At 40.3% G+C, this 17628-nt stretch overlaps 1 protein-coding gene across 1 annotated transcript in view; it reads left to right on the top strand.

Annotated features, from left to right (window-relative positions):
- The window catches only part of LOC149449415 (uncharacterized), a 32482-nt gene extending 15412 nt beyond the window's left edge, over positions 1-17070 (top strand). The window contains exons 4-7 of the mRNA XM_089693247.1: positions 3537-3716; positions 11997-12169; positions 14172-14292; positions 16056-17070. Coding sequence (XP_089549373.1) covers positions 3537-3716; positions 11997-12169; positions 14172-14292; positions 16056-16172 — 591 coding nt within the window. The 3' untranslated portion in view covers positions 16173-17070. The remainder of the gene's footprint in view (positions 1-3536; positions 3717-11996; positions 12170-14171; positions 14293-16055) is intronic.
- Positions 17071-17628: the final 558 nt, after the last annotated feature.

The raw sequence follows: 17628 nt of genomic DNA, 5'->3' as shown, positions 1-17628 counted from the left end.
CTTCTCCTAAAGTCTGGTAAAGACCTGTGTGTACATGGACACATAGGCTTTTATTGAGTTGAGTTCAGGGGCTTTTGCCAAAAGCTCATGTTTAGGATCAGCAGTGTACATGAACCCTTAGTGCATTAGTGTCAAATTGGCGGCCGTCCAGCTGTTGCGAAACTACAAGTCCCATCATACCTCTGCCTTTGGGAGTCATGCTTGGAACTGTCAATCTTGCAATGCCTCATGGGACTTGTAGTTTTAGATTCATTGAAGTTTAAAAGCTGAGCTCTATGCAGGTTTAAAATACAAATGAATGCAGCTGTATAACCATTAATGCATAATTAAAATATTTTTTTAATTCAAGCAGTATAAGTGCCTAAATTTGAACTGTTATACGTCTCCTGCAGTTCTTGTACAGCAAGGTTGGAGTTTAAAAAGGAAGTAGAAGCACAGGTTGCTGATCAAAAAATGTGCTGAAAAGAATCATGCTGGCAGGAAGAGAAAGCAGAGTGATGAAGAGATGAGCTCATCACTGTGTTGCTTCAATCTTCTGTTCAGTCACAGGCTGGGTGGGTCCAGGATGACCTGGGCTCAGAGGAAGTAGGCTGAAAGATGCTGGCTATCAGACTGAGGATATTTAGAGGTTGATCACAGGCTAGGGTGGGTCCAGGATGACCTGGGCTCAGAGGAAGTAGACTGAAAGATGCAGGCCATCAGACTAAGGACATTTAGAGGTTGATCACAGGCTAGGGTGGGTCCAGGATGACCTGGGCTCAGAGGAAGTAGGCTGAAAGATGCTAGCCATCAGACTGAGGACATTTAGGGGTTAACATACTAAAGCTAAATAGTTTTTGTTTGCGGAAGGACATTTCCACATTTCCTTGGCTTAGCTTACATTTCCAATTTTCCCTTAGCTTACAGAATGTGGTAAAAATTCAGTGTGTACAAAATATCCTGTCATATGCAATGAAAATAATAAAAAAAACAGTATTTTTGCTTTCACATGACTGGATGATAGAATCACCTCACTTCATTCACTATCATAACGGAAACCTCTCTTGGAAAATAAACAGCCTTTTTTCCTTTAGCAAATCAACCTTAGAGTCAGAAACAGTACTGCTGAGGATATCTTGAGATTGAAGGTATATTGAAGGAATATTGTAGCAAAACCTGTGTTTTTTTATCTTTTAATTGGATATTAATTTTTATCTTGTCTGTTTTTGGCTGGACTTTTGCTACCTATACTGGGAGTTTCTCTACTAACGGCAGCACAGTGGCTAAATGGTTAGCACTTCCACCTGCCAGTACTAGGGTCATTGGTTCGAATCCCAACCACGGCACCACCTGCCTGGAGTTTGCATGTTCTCCCTGTGTCTGTGTGGGTTTCCTCCAGGTACTTCAGTTTCCTCCCACACTCCAAAGACATGCTGGTAGGTTAATTGGATCCTGTCTAAATTGGACCTAGTATGTGTACAGTTGCAAGAAGAAGTATGTGAACCCCTTGGGATTACGTGGAGTTTTGCATGAATTGGGCATAAAATGTGCTCTGAACATCATCTAAGTCACAACAATAGAAGAACACAGTCTGCTGAACATAATATTACACAAACAATAGATGTTGCCATGGTTTAATTGCACATAACATGTAAACATTCACAGTGCAGGGAGGAAAAAGTATGTGAACCTTTGGAATTAATAACTGGTTGACCCTCCTTTGGCAGCAATAACCTCAACCAAACATTTCCTGTAGTTGCAGATCAGACCTGCACAACGATCTGGAGTAATTTTGGACCACTCCTCTTCACAAAACTGTTTCAGTGTAGCAATATTCTTGGGATGTCTGGTGTGATTCGCTCTCTTAAGGTCATGCCACAGCATTTCAATCGGGTTGAGGTCAGGACTCTGACTGGGCCACTCCAGAAGGCGTATTCTGTGCTGTTGCAGCCATTGTTTTGTTGAATTACTTGTATGCTTTGGGTCATTGTCCTGTTGCATCACCCATCCTCTGCGGAGCTTCAGTTGGCGGACAGATGGTCGTACGTTTTCCTGCAAAATGTCTTGATAAACTCTGGAATTCATTTTCCCATCAATGACAACAATCCATCCAGGCCCTGAGCGGGCAAAGCAGCCCCAAACCATGATGCTCCCTCCGCCATGTTTTACAGTGGGGATGAGGTTTTGATGTTGGTGTGCTGTGCCTTTTTTTCTCCACACATAGTGTTGTGTGTTCTTCCCAAACAACTCAATCTTGGTTTCATCTGTCCACAGTATATTTTGCCAGTAGTGCTGTGGAACATCCAGGTGCTCTTTTGCAAACTTCAAACGTGCTGCAATATTCTTTTTGGACAGCAATGGCTTCCTCCGTGGTGTCCTCCCATGTACTCCATTCTTGTTTAATGTTTTCCTTATTGTAGATGTGTCAACAAAAATGTTAGCATGTGCCAGAGATTTCTGTAGGTCTTTAGCTGACACTCTGGGATTCTTCTTTACCTCATGCAGCATTCTGCTCTGTGATCTTGCAGTCATTTTTACAGGACGACCACGCCTAGGAAGAGTAGCAACAGTGCTAAACTTTCTCCATTTGTAGACAGTCTGTCTTACCATGGACACATGAACATCAAGGCTTTTGGAGATACTTTTGTAACCCTTTTCAGCTTCATGCAAGTCAACAATTCTTGATCGTAGGTCTTCTGAGAGCTCTTTTCTGCGAGGCATGGTTCACATCAGACAGTGCTTCTTGAAACCGGTAAACCCAAAACAGGTGTGTGTTTTTTAAGGGCAGGACGGCTGTCAGCAACACATCCAATATCATCACACTGATTAGAGTCAAGGTTGGCTCACTCCTGGCTCCAATTAGTTCTGGGAGAAGTCATTAAGCTAGGGCCTCACATACTTTTTCCTCCCTGCACTGTGAATGTTTACATGTTATGTGCAATTAAACCATGGCAACATCTAATGTTTGTGTAGTATTATGTTCAGCAGACTGTATTCTTCCATTGTTGTGACTTAGATGACGTTCAGAGCACATTTTATGCCCAATTCATGCAAAACTCCACGTAATCCCAAGGGGTTCACATACTTTTTCTTGCAACTGTATGTATGAGTGTAAATAAGGAACCTTAGATTGTATGCCCCTTGAGGGTTAGGGAATGATGTGAATGTACAATATATATGTAAAGCACTGCGTAAATTGATGGCGCTATATAAGTACCTGAAATAAATAAATAACACTAAAATATGTCTTTATTCCTGTGCATATCATTGCATGCAGCCCAGATAATTAAAAAATTAGAGAAAATATGGCTTCCCCACAAAGGTTTTTCCTTTGTCACTAGATGGTGCTGATTGTGTCTGCCCAAGTTTCAGGGGAACCTGTGCTCTTTTTTTCTATTGGTTGATTTCTGCATTAAAGCTGTAAACACTGTGGGAGACAGTTGTCATCAAAAATGGATAAGAACACCTCTGAGCGGGGGAGTGATTAGGAGGTGGGTAGTAAACCAATTCTTTTCAAAAATAATCTACCCTTATTTTTTATTCTTGTATGCCTTTAGGTAAGCCACATATCATTGGAAGACATCGGCTGGCAGCCCCGCAAAATAACGACATGTGTTCTAGCTGCAGAGGTGGAGACATGGGAGGGTGAGAGTAACACAATTGTAAAAGTCACCAGGGAAATGGCAGCACAAATGTCTTACATGGTACAGTACCTAAGTAGGAAAGGACCAATACAGGTATCCATCTGAGAGCTGTGCCTTTGCCATTTGAAACAGAATTTGTCACTTTTTAAATAACTTCTTTACATGGAAGTGTTAGCTCAATACTTTATAAAATTGTCCTTATAAAAGTCTGGCCTACAGTGTTCATTTTAGGACTTCCACCGTAACTATTTTTGTTCTACATAGGTTTTCCTTCCCTATTTGTATTTTCAAAGGCACCTTCATCCTACTAGCTCACTTGTAACAAGTGCAGTTATTTTTATTTTTCACGGTGGGATCTATTAAAACCCTGTCCGCCCCATTAAGAAAGAAGAAATGGGGAGGTCAGAAATCAAAGCTGTAAACAGAAGGTGTAGGAGGGATATTCTGAAGTAGTCACCATGGATCAGATTTTCATCTGAGAGTCACGTCTTGTGAAAAGGTGATTTTATTTTTTACTGCAAAACATTATAAATAGAAATGATACCATATGACTAGCATTGTCCTGATGAAGGTACTTAAAATGTGACAAAAGCTCTTTAAAATGTAAGCACTGCTACTGTCTTCGGAGTAAGAATTGTATATGTTCTAATCATTGTGGGTTAGGAGAGTTACTGAGATTCAAAGAGAGAATAGGTTCTTATTTCATTACAATATAATTAGTAAAAATATAAATATTATCATCATTCTATATACAATTCTTAAATCTGGAAGTATGTTTGAACTGCAGAAATTCATATGAATGGTATTGGTGATGCTCTTCTATAAATCTCTTTCTTTAACATTTCCTAACATGATGCTGTCATGTCTAAACTGATATCCTTAGTAAAGTTCCTGTACTGACCTTCAAATCAGTTTGTTTGTATCTGAAAAGAATGTACCAGCAACATATGAGGTCTTGACTTATCTCCAAACTGAGATTAAGCTTCCACCACTACTAGCTCTAAACCCTACCTGCGAAGGACAGACATGATCAGACAAGATGGCATCAGGCCTACTCTCAATTCGGAGGATAGTCGAATCCCTGTATATAGACTAGGTCTAGTGTCTAGGGTCCTCTCCAAGCTCAAACTAATTTGGGGGACAGGTGGAGGAACTAGGTAGTAACCAAAAGCAATAAAATGCAGAGTGACTGTTAGAAATTCTGCATATAGCCCTACAGAACAGACATTGCACAGTTCACATGTGCTTTTCTGCTTCGCTGCAAAAAGGAAACTTTATTCAGAGAAAAGACAGAGTATACCATAAATGCAGCTATAAACTTATAAGCACTGCCATCTACTGGTTGAGGAATATATCTCTACTAAATGCTGATGTAGTTGTTGCACAAAATTTATGAACACTGTATGAACATCCCTACTCAAAAACTACTTCTTATATTAGTCCCATTTCGGATCTCAGTTCTATAGATCTGTTTCTTGTAAGTGGTTTTGTCAAATAAGGTGCAATAATTGGTTGGAAATCTTTGCATCTCATCCCATGAATCTGGCTCTGGTTTTAATGCTATGCGAGCAACATAGGACAGATGTTTGGCTGGGACGCCTTTATTCTGGTGGATTTCCTGACTGAAGCCTCTTGTGGCCTGGTTTCTTCTTTTACAGTATTTTGATTGTCTGTGTTAATTTCTATTTCTGTGCATCTTTGTTGCTTATGTTTATGTGATACTGATATGGAGTTTCCCTCAGTTTGAAGCGTTTGTTAGTTCAGGAAATTTTAACAGGAAGTTTCATCGACAATTATACACTTACTAATGGTTACCTTGTTTGTGTCTTGGTGTAGAATTCTGTATCCCTTTTGAGATTTACTGTACCCCACAAATACACTTTCCTTTGTGCAAGCATCCCATTTTGTACACTTTTCTTTTGGGATGTGCACATAGGCTTTGCTTTCATAAATTTGTAGATGATTCAGATTTGGAGTCTTTCCATTCCACAGTTAACATGGAGTTTTCTAGTAGTTGATTTTGGAGATAACATGTGGTCATAATTGCCTATCACCAGTGTGTGGTTGGCATATTTGCATCAAACAACATGGTTCTTCCACTCTCACATAGAGTACAGTTATTTTTTTCTGCAACCCTGTTTTGTTCTGGGTTGTATGGTACAGTAGTTTGAAATATTATTCCATGCTTTCTGTGAATTGACTGTGCATTATCACCTGTGTATTTAGTTCCATTGTCTCAGCATTTTGCCAAATATGTTGCTTACCTTAGCCAAATACTGTTTAAGTTTCTCTGGTACTTCACTTTTGTTGTGTAACAGATATAATGTTGTATACCTTGAGTGATTATCTATAAAAGTGAGAACTCTTCTTTCCTGGAGTCAATTTTACCATTGGGCCACAATTAATTAAGTCCAGAGGCTTTTTAGCTTCACTTTGAAAATGCTTTTCTTGTCATTTTTTCTTTTATACATCTGGTGCAGTTCATTTTTTGATCACATGGACTAATTTTTATTTCACTTGCATAGTCATTCTCGATTAGTTTCTTTATTATATCAGGCCTTCTGTGCCCAAGTCGTCTGTGCCATTTGTGAATGCAGTTTGAATGTTTTTCCTCCTTGACAGTATTAACCACCTCAATGCAGTTCAGCTGGTACAGTTCATCTGTAATTTTAGCCTTTGCAAGTAAAATATCCCCTTTTGTAATGGCACAACTGTAACCTTGGAAAGTCACTACATTGCCTTGTTTTGTGAGCTTCTTCACTGCCAAAAGATTACATTCAAGAGCAGGGACATACATGACATTTTTCACAGGTATCTTTCTGGCTACACTTTGGGAAATAGAGAAGTAAAGAAAACTGTTCTAGGTGAATAAAGAAATTTCTGTCCTTCATCACGTGACTCGTAGCTCCTAAATCAACACAGCATGCCTGCAAAGATGAACTGTTACTTTTGGATTGAAAAACGTATTCATTATCTGAAGAAAAATCAGTTTCTTCCTTCACACTTTTGGCCTTTTGTAGTTTAGTTTATTTTTGCATTATAGCTTTCCAGATTCTGCCATTTGCTTTTAAATGGCCTTGTTTCTTGCACACAAAGCATTCAAATGTTTCTTGTTGCATGTTACTGTTTTGTCTTTAAAGCAGACTCTGTGATAGAAGCACCCTCTCTATTAATGCTTTCTGTTTTACTCTTATATTCATCAATAAGCTTGCCCTTAACATATCCCAATGTCAGTTCATCATCTGGGTGTGCATCAACTGCTGTGACAAGTGTTTCATAACTTTCTGGTAAACCATTAAATAATAGTGCTGCAACATAAAAAAAACTTTAATTTCTTCTCCTATACCTCTCAGGTGTTCATGCTTTTTCAGGATATGCTTTATGTAATCCTACATATCATGGCCTTTCATCAGCTTGGTTTGGTATAGCTTCCTAATCAAATACAGTTCATTGCTGGTATTTACCTTTTGTAATCCTTCCCATGTTTCTTTAGCAGTTTCACACTTACATATACTGTATGTATGATTTGATAATCTTCTATGCTAAGAGAGATTGTGCTCTGAGCTTTCTGATCTTTTTATATCCACTCATCTGAAGGGTGTTCTGGCCCGACTTCATTTATACATTTCCACGTACCTTCTCTTATTAGCAGCATTTTCACCTTGAATTTCCAAGACTGGTAGTTCTGGTTTGTCAGATTTGAAAATGAAATCTTTTTTGCAGCTAGCTGTGTCACTGGCCATTTTCTTTTATTCTGTTGCAGTCTCCTGTCTGTGGCTGTATTTTGCACTTATTTGCTGTAGTCGGCTATGACTGGGCATGTAACCTGTTAGATATTCTTTATATATAGCATTACAGAACAGACAGTGCACAGTCCACATGTGCTTTTCTGCTTCATTGCAAAAAGGAAACAGGAAACTTTATTCAGAAAAAAGTCATAGAATATACCATAGATGCAGCTACAAACTTACAAACACTGCCATCTACTGGTTGAGGAATTATCTTCACTGAATACTGTTTTAGTTGTTGCACAAAATACATGAGCACTATATTCCAGCAATGACGTTGAAGACTGGACTGAAACTGAACTGCATTGTCAGGGATGAAACAAGGGGAGGAGCTCACACAATGTAGTGTACACAGTAAGTAGGAAACAGGGGAAGCAGATTTAACACATGATTCTGATAGTTCTGTTGCAGACATGTTAACCACTTGTGGCACTGATGAGGTGGCACGGATAGGCAGCACTGATGGGCACTGATAGGCAGCACTGATAGGCGGCATTGATGTGCTGGCACTGATGCTGCTGCACTGATATGCAACAATGATGGACACTGATAGGCACCACTGATGGGCACTGCTAGGCGGCACTGATGAGCACTAATGGGTGGCACTGACTGATGGCACTGGCTGGTAACACTGCTGGGCACTGATAGGTGGCACTGCTGGGCAGCACTGATGGGTGCCACTGAGGGACACTGGTGGGTGGCACTGCTGTACACAGGTGGCTGGCATTGATGGGCACAGGTGGGTGGCACTGCTGGGCAAATGTGGGTGGCACTGCTGGGCAAATGTGGGTGGCACTGCTGGGCACTGATCATCAGTGCCCTGATGTTCAGTACCAATCCGTCCTCTGACAATGCAATGGTGTCTGTTTACATATGTCCGGTGCACTGGAAGTGCGGATTTAGTGCGGACTGAAAAAGAGTCATGTACAATTTCTGAGCAGTGTGGTCTGGTTCAGATGTGGATGAGAGCTGATTCACACATGTGCGGTGAGGATTGAAGCTCATGTTTCACAGCTAATTGATGCAGTAGTTGTTAGGTAGTTCAGGTCAGGTCTACGTCATGTTCAGGACAGGTTCAGGTCAGGATTTTATCCTGTTCACACATATGCGGTTTAGAAACAATTCCCATAGAAGTCAATAGCTTATAATCCACACCTGACATGGACCACACTGCTCAGAAATCAGACAGGAATCTTTATCAATCTGCACTGAATCCGCACCACCAGTGCACTGGACATATGTGAACAGGCACCATATGAAGCAATGTTATTTCACATGTCATGTACATTGCATATGGTTCAAACTGCATTCAATCCGCATATACGTGAACCGGCACTTACAGACTATTGACGTCTATGGGAATCATTTCTAAATTGCATGTCATCAGTTGTGAACAGGATAAAATCCTGACCTGAACCTGATCTAAATCTGTCTTGAACCTGATGTAAACCTGACCTGAACAACTATTGATTCAATTAGCTGTGAAACCTGAGCTTTAATCTGCACTGCACATATGTGAATCAGCACTAACAAGGCTGTCCCTGCTCTGTACACATAAATTGCCAGGAACATGACGTGATTCCTTCTCACTTTTTAGCCTGGTGAACACTATTCTAACACATGGAACAGCAGCAGCTATGGCCAGGGGCACCAACTTTACAACCCATTGGGTATGTCTGGTAACCCATAGGGGTTGATTTACTAAAGGCAAATAGACTGTTCACTTTGCATGGGAATTTTCACTTTACAACAGGAATTTTCCCTCATCTTAGGGAAAGAGGTAAAGCTCTTCTGACTTGTGTTTGGGAATTTTGTATCTGTGAATTTTTCACATCGTTCATTATGCAAAGTGAAAATTCCCTAGCAAAGTGAACATTCCATTGCAACTTGAACAGCCTATTTGCCTTTAGTAAATTAACCTATAGTGTCAATACTGCAACACACTCACAAAGGCAGGATGTATAAATAATAGACTTCAACAAATGGACAAGACAAGTTTTGAGACCTGCCATTTGTTCTTCTCCACATACTTCTTACAGGTGGCATATCTGCAACTATAACATGGCCAAAATCCTTCCTATCAGTCATGTAAGGTAAAACTCTACAATGCCACAGGCAGAAATCAGTCATCAATGCCTTGTGGTTTTATACTAGCTACCTTGTAGCTAACAAAAATAGGGTAAAATGTTATTGCTGTATGGCAGTTGGGAATACAAAATCATGCTTCCGTCATGGCTCATGTGTTAAACTCTATGTTAAAAAAAATTAAAGTATCCAAAGTTGGAATGTTCCATACTACTGAATAAAAGCATATAAAAATAGTTAACATGAGCTTTTGACTTTTCCACTGTCCTCTGTACAACACCCCCCCAGAATATCAGTAATTTAAAGTTGCTTTTACCAAAAAACAATTTTCCTACATAACATTTTCAACGGAACACCTTTCTAAATTGTGAAAAATATGGTTTATAAGGGAATTTGGTATATTCTCTGAATATTTATATTAATATTTTGTCTTATAAAAATCCAAAACAGAATAGAAAATTAATTAAAAGGCAGACTGGTGAACTGTTTGTGGAGTCAAAGAAGGCGTAATCTTTGGTTATTACACTTTGGATATCAGCATTTCTTTTTTGCACTCTCCTGTTTAATATCTGTGAAGGCTTTATTGTGACTATTCATGTACACCAATGGTACAACTGGGTCCCAATGCTAGCCAACTGTAGAGTTAGGACTATAGACTGTCCCTTTACCACTGCTACTCAAAGACCTTTGCCTATTGCTTATGCTCAGAGGTACCTCTCAGGGAATATCGCACCATATCCTAGCCATTCTCCTAGAGTGCACTCTACACTAGTTATTGCATTATTATTCACATTGCAGGTAATGGTTATATTCACTTTATTTCTGACTTTGCTGACTCATGTGTCAATCCAAGTTTAGTGGTACAGAATGCTATTCTAAGTAACCTTACATGGCTAGTGGACTGTGTCTGAACTTACCTTCTGGGTGCTCATTTATTCTCAAACTACCATTTATTCTAACCCATACCAATATTTATTTATTATTACAGGTACTTATATAGCGCCATTAATTTATGAAGTGCTTTACATATATATTGTACATTCACATCTGTCCCTAACCCTCAAGGGGTGTACAATCTAAGGTCCCTAACTTACATTTATACATACATACTAAGGCCAATTTAGACAGGATCCAATTAACCTATCAGCATGTCTTTGGAGTGTGGGAGGAAACCAGAGTACCCGGAGGAAACCCACGCAGGCCCAGGGAGAACATGCAAACTCCAGGCAGGAGGTGCTGTGATTGAGGTTTGAACCAACGACCCTAGTACTGCCAGATGGAAGTGCTAACCATTTAGCAACTGTGCTGCTACATTGAATTCACTTACCACCAGGGGCGGACTGACAACTCATGGGGCCCTCAGGCAATAGGGAATCATGGGGCCCCTGTGTCCTTGCCCACACTCAAAAAAGCCTATAAAAAAAAGGTACCAGGGGCATTTTACGGGGCCCCCTACTGAATCGGGGCCCTCGGGCAGTGCCCGAGTGACTGAATGGTCAGTCCGCCCCTGCTTACCACTAAACAATCTAGTGTCTATTTGTGGGTGCCAATTCACGGTCTCTATGCTCGCGTTCCTATAAGTGCTTGCAGTAACTTTAATTCAGTCAGGTGTGTCAGAGGAACTGAGGTTGCTCTTGGAGTTTGCACCATCTTTGGCCTTTCCCAGTCCAGTCCAAGGTCAAGAATAAGCTCAGATTCACCCAGGACAACTGAAGATTTCTCAAACCAAGCTATTTATCAATTTATAACTAGAGTGGGGATAGTTAAAGTGGAGCTCCACCCAGAAGAGGAAGTGCCACTTTGAGGCTTTGTCTCCTGCTCCTCTTTATGGATTGGCACCTTTGGGGAGCGGGGATGGGGGTACCTGAATTTGACAGGTACCCGCTCCCACTTCTGCGATCACCTAGGCGATCAGAAGCGGAAATTGTCCTCCTCTCCTTCCTCCCCGTGGTCTTCTGGGACACGTGACAGGTCCCAGAACACTACGGGACCATTTACAAAGCACATCGCTACTCGCACATGAGCAGTGGGCACCTGGCTGTGAAGCCGCAAGCTGTCGCAGCTGGGTGTCCACACTGAAGATGTCGGTGTCAGGAGCACAGGACAGCCGATGAACCTGTGAAGACACCACTGGATCAAGGGACAGGTGAGTGTCTGTTTTTTAAAAGTCAGCAGCTACAATTTTTGTAGCTGCTGACTTTTATTTTTTTTTTCATTGTGACTGGACCGCGGCTTTAAAAAATAAACAGGTTCCCCAGAAAACAACCTTACTAGCAATAAAGAGGATCTCTATCCAAATAATAGCCAAAAAATAGCAATATATAAAATGTGAATAATCCAATGACAATAATTCTTTTTCAGTTCAGCTCAAGCATGTCATTTCTTTTTTGTTCTTTTGTGCATGAAGTGTTGTGATTCCTGCAGTGATTCTTACAAACCACTTTTTTTTAAATGTAACATTTAAGACCTACATGTTGGCTGTAATTATTTTTCAATGTAGACCCCAGAGCAGTTCATTGCCTCTGCTAAATCCATAGCTGCACTTGGTCAGACCTTTGTAAAGTTTGTTGGAATAATGGCTAAAAACTGTATGGATGAGAGGAATACATTTGATCTCCTGTGTGGTATGGAGCAGATACAAACAATTAGCAACCAACTCAACATTGTTTCCAGGTAAAGTATCAAAGTGTTGTCTAAAATGTATTTACTACTCCATTCTTTTCTCTGCAGCTGTATTTGAACTATGGCAGCACTTACATAAGTAAATGTACTATTCCACCAATGGGTACTGTTACTGCCAAAAGAGAAACTTCATTGTGATAAACTATCCGGCTATGGAATTATATAAGGAAATCTAGCTGCAATTATTCTAAATAAATCTTCTTTAAAGTGTTACTAAACCCAGGGCCCTGCATTCACTATATCTGGTCTCCCACAATACACACTGCATGGAAATGCAATTATTTTAGTAAATATAAACTGCTAAATACCTATTTTTTATCAGCAGTATAAAGCAGAGCATGGGTTAAAGCTTGTAGGAGTTTTCTTTCTGCTCTAGGAGCATGCAGGACCCCCGAACTCTGTGCTGATTGGCCCTGTGCTGATCACATGCACTCTCTCAAGGAAAAAATAAAACCTCTCTAGCAATACACACCAAACTGAGCATGTGCAGTGTGTTCCCACACAATATGTCTTATCAGGAGATAAGAGGGGGACACTGGGAGAAGGGGAAGATATAACTGGGTATTAATATTTAGAGGTAATAACAACAGGGGTAGTTGATCCAGGGAATATCCAATTGCTCCATAAGGGATCAGGAATACACAACAAACTGAGCATGTGCAGCTTGCCCCCAAGCCTCTGTTCTATGAGCAGATGGATGGGGGACAGTAGAAGAAGGAGAGGATCAGAGAAGACAAGATCAAACAGCCCTTTTCACACAATGCAGAGAAATAACCCCTTAGGTTCCACAGTGAGTATAACAAACATGCTTTACTGCATATACAGACTGATTTTAATGTTGTGGGTTTAGGAACACTTTAAGGCCAATTCCACTTTCAACCCATTTAACCCACTTCTGTCTTTCAACCCATTTTCCTGGGAGCCCAGGGCACACCCCTTTAGGGTGTGTTGTCATGTCACCCTGGGCTCACAGGGACTAGAACTGGGCTTTACATTTTTAGCAGGAGGGTTCCAGCCCAAATTATTTGGAAGTGCTGTGCAGATGCTGGAATCATAAGTGGGGGAGCTTATGCAGCTTGTGTAGTGCTCCGCCCACTTTGCAGGTGTGGGCATGGTCAAAAGGTGGGTGTGGCTAAAATGGGCATGGCTGAAAGTGAACTTCTTCCCCAAGGCACCCAAGGCGGCTGCTGATGGGGATGCTTTGAGAAATGTTAGGGTTGCTATAGGACAGTTAAGCACCCCCTGGTACTGCCCCTGGCCACAAGGAAGGAACTGTATGAAACTTTGAAAAAACACCAGTTTGAATTGCATGTCCAGTACCTGCCAAATTCTACTAATGCAAATATAACCACATTGAGATACAAATGTCATATACTCAGGCCATGCCTGCTGAGCTGCCCAGCCTTTCAAAACCAACCATTGGGAGGAATTGTACGCCATCATTGGTGTCATTGGTAGGAATAGTGCCCCACCATCATTGGTAGGAATAGTGTCCCATCCTTGGTGTGATTTGGAGGAATTGTACACCATCATTGCTGTCATTGGTAGGAATAGTGCCCCACCATCATTGGTAGGAATAGTGTCCCATCCTTGGTGTGATTGTGAGGAATTGTGCCCCATCATTGGTGTCATTGGTAGGAATTGTGCCCCATCATTAGTGTCATTGGGCCCCAATGTTGGTGTCATTGGGAGGAACTGTGCCCCATCATTGATGTCATTGGGAGAAACTGTGCCCCATCATTGGTGTCATTGGCAGGAACTGTGCCCCATTGTTGGTGTCATTGGGAGAAACTATGCCCCATCATTGATGTCATTGGGAGGAACTGTGCCCCATTATTGGTGTTCGCGAATGAAATAGTGCCCCAAGGGCTGGACAAAAGCAAGCAAAGGGCCGCAGATTGGAGACCACTACATTAGGGTATGGAGAATGAAATCACCTTTTCATAATAGCTACTTTGTTAATTTTTTAAAATGTTTTTATGTTGTTCAACAGTGTGAAGGCCGCTACGGGCTGTGATGATTATTCTGCAGAAGATGTTTTATTGAAAAATGCACAAAATCTGATCCATAGTATTTTGGCAACGTGGAGAGCAGCAGAGGCTGCTTGCATCAAGGTAGGCCCATAGTCTTCTTAAAGTAAATCATATATTGACTTTAATTACACTTTTCCGTACTGCTGCTTCATTTACAATAATCTCCCTTGAAAGTGCTGTCAGCTGATGAGGGTCCCTTTGGCCATTGTCTCTGCTTCCACTTCCATGTTTTTGCCATGGCTCTTTGGAGGCACTGATTAACTGCTCAGTCAGAAGCAGCCTATCAGCTTCACATAGAGTCATGGCAAAGAGGTATAAGAGTGGAAGTAAAGACAACAGCTAATGGGGCAAGACAGGCAAAAGGCAAGGCAGATATTTCATTGTTCTAAGGGACAATTGTTATATCCTGTTCAACAGCATGGAGCAGCAGACCTAAAATCAATATTTGACCAGCATAGAGAAGCATATGTAAAATCAATATTAAACAGTGTTCTATTAACAGATTGATAATCCTGCAGAACAGGTCTCCATCTCATGCTTGTTGGCCTCCATGTTGACCTTTTGTGACCACTATGGAGAATCATCATTTTGTATATACAATACTATTTTGTATACATTTTAGTAAAGTGTGGCTTTTTATATGTACTATGACGGTGCTCCTGAGTTGTTTGTTGCAACTGAAACTTAAAACAATTCCACAACAGTAGCAATATTATAAAAAGATGCAAGAGTTCCTGCATTGTGCTCCCACCCAAGAGTCTCCTGATTCTAACATCATCTCCTCTAATTTCCTGGAATCTAAAGTTAAACACTTACCTTCCAGAGGATTTATCCCCCTTCATGACCAGGTCATTTTTTGCGATACAGCGCTGCGTTACTTTAACTGACAATTGCGCGTCATTCAACACTGTACCCAAAATAAATTTATGTCCTTTTTTTCTCACAAATAGAGCTTTCTTTCGGTGGTATTTGATTGTGCTATAAACAAAAAAAGGCCGCCAATTTTGAGAAATAAACAATATTTTTTACTTTTTGCTATTAAACATGTAAAAAAATTTTAAAAATCAAATTTTGTCATAAATTTAGGTCAAAATGTATTCTGCTACATGTCTTTGCTGAAAAAAATCCCAATACCTAAAAATTTATTGGTTTCCGTGAAAGTTATAGCGTTTACAAATGGCGGTATATATACACCCACAGTAAAACAGCGCACAGCACACAGTTAACCCTTTGATCGCCCCACATGTTAACTGCTTCCTGCCCACTATCTTTAGTACAGTGTTAGTGCTTTTTATTAGAACTGATCCCTGTATTGGTGTCACTGGGGATGTCAGTGACACCAAGTCCGTTCCCCCAAGTGTCAGAATGCCTGCCGCAGTCCTGCTATAAGTCGCTGATCGCCGCCATTACTAGTAAAAATTAAAAAATTTAAATTTCCAGTATATATACCGCCATTTGTAAACGCTATAACTTTCACGTAAACCAATTAACTTACATGTATTGGCATTTTCTTTAGCAAAGACATTTTGGCCTAAATTTATGATGAAATTAGATTTTTTACATTTTTTTTACAGTGCAAAAAATAAAAAATGCACAGGTGATCAAATACCACCAAAAGGAAGCTCTATTTGTGGGGAAAAAGGACATCAATTTAATTTGGGTACAGCATTGCATGACCGCGCAATTGTCAGTTAAACTAATGCAGCGCTTTAACGCAAAAAATGGCCTGGTCAGGAAGGGGGGTAAATCCTCTGGAGGGCAAGTGGTTATGATGAGGGTTTGATGACACTTTAAAATATATATATTATTTTTAGAATCCTTCCCATCATTTTTTACTCCTGCAGAGCTCTGAAAACCCTGCATACAGTGAAGAGGAGGCAGAAGTTGCTGCATTTTGCTCCCAGCTAAGAAAGAAATTGGTTTGTCAAAGAGCTAAAGAATCTTCAGATTTTAATGAGTGACAATACAGTAATGGACAAACGTCATCTACACAGTCACAAAGAGAAACATGCATAGCTGAGACTGACAATCACCTGCTGGACGTTGAATGGGGGACGGTCCGTCGTTTGAGATTCTGAAATGTCAACATAACCTGTGAGAAGTGACTCTTGCAGACAGTAGAGAGAGCAGACAGAAAAACACTGTTTTGGATTTAGGTTAGTACATACTACAGAGGGATATGCTTTGGTCATTTTTCAATTCAGAGGTTTAACAGTGATTTAAATATAGAGATGTAATTTTTTATGGATACCTAAGCAATCTGAGATCTGTATCAATGCTTAAAAAGGATCCTGAGCAAAAAAGACATACAGATGTTAAATAGATAAGCCATGGTTTAAAAAAAGAGTCATATTACCTATTACTATCAATGATCTATTCCAGCTGCCATTGATGTTTTAACCTTCCAGCAGATAGAACCAATATGCATTTCAGGACCCAATTGGTTACAATATTTTTTTTTCATTACAGTATTTGTCTCTAAAAAGAAAGACCAAAGGAGTTTAAACAATTATTTATAAAATAGATTATTTGGGCAATTTGAGCCCAGATATTTTGACTCAGCAAGCATTACCACTCTATGGGAAGGGCCCAAATGATTACATAGAGTAACCTGTAAAACTTTGCACCAAGACATACTTCCACAAACCTCTCACTCCTGAAAATTTGCTCCCTTGTACCCAATTGGACCTCCAAATCCTGGAATCTGCTATATGTTCATTCTGAATTGTATCTTCTATGAATTGTGGACTGAATAGATGTGTTTCTGTATAAGGGCCACCAACTCGGGTGCCCCAGTTGGGGTAATTTTCTTCACGACTCAATATTGAATCTTTTGAATAAACTAAATATTCCAAAACATTTTCTCAGTTACCACTTGTAGAGTTTCTTCATGCACAGGTACTATGAGCTGTCTATTTCTTTGTGTTAATTTGCTCTGAATTGAAAACAATATTTTCATTGTGTGTGTTCATTGTTCAATATTAAACAAAGATTGTTTATATATACTGTATATACATATTTTTTGGGTCCTAGGTCCTCACTCAGATTATGTCTTCAGATGTTCCGTGCAGCTTCATGCAGGCAGCCTGTTCAAGTCAATGACAGGTTGTTGGCTGCACGGACCTGTATGGATTCCTAAGCGCATTCTGGAGTGTACATCAGTGTGGGTCTAATGCACGGATTAGAACTCAGGCCAATGGACCCCTAGTAGGCTAACCTCAAATAATATTTATTGTATACCAATCACAACAATAAAACATCGGAGATAGAACAACCAATCCAACATCACAGGGGGAGCCACCCTACGGAAAAAATGGGATCCTCCAATAGGAACATTGAAGATCCACTGGGACTATCCTACCCTGATGGAAAAAACTCTATGTGCCAACCCCTACCACCTCCCACCCTACCAACCAC

This window comes from Staurois parvus, unplaced genomic scaffold, assembly GCF_062004578.1.
Source record: "Staurois parvus isolate SC_StPar_1 unplaced genomic scaffold, SC_StPar_1.0 ptg000619l, whole genome shotgun sequence".
In the NCBI taxonomy this organism is placed as follows: domain Eukaryota; kingdom Metazoa; phylum Chordata; class Amphibia; order Anura; family Ranidae; genus Staurois; species Staurois parvus.
Note: the sequence above shows the minus strand (reverse complement) of the source record. Positions and strands in the feature narration are given on the sequence as shown.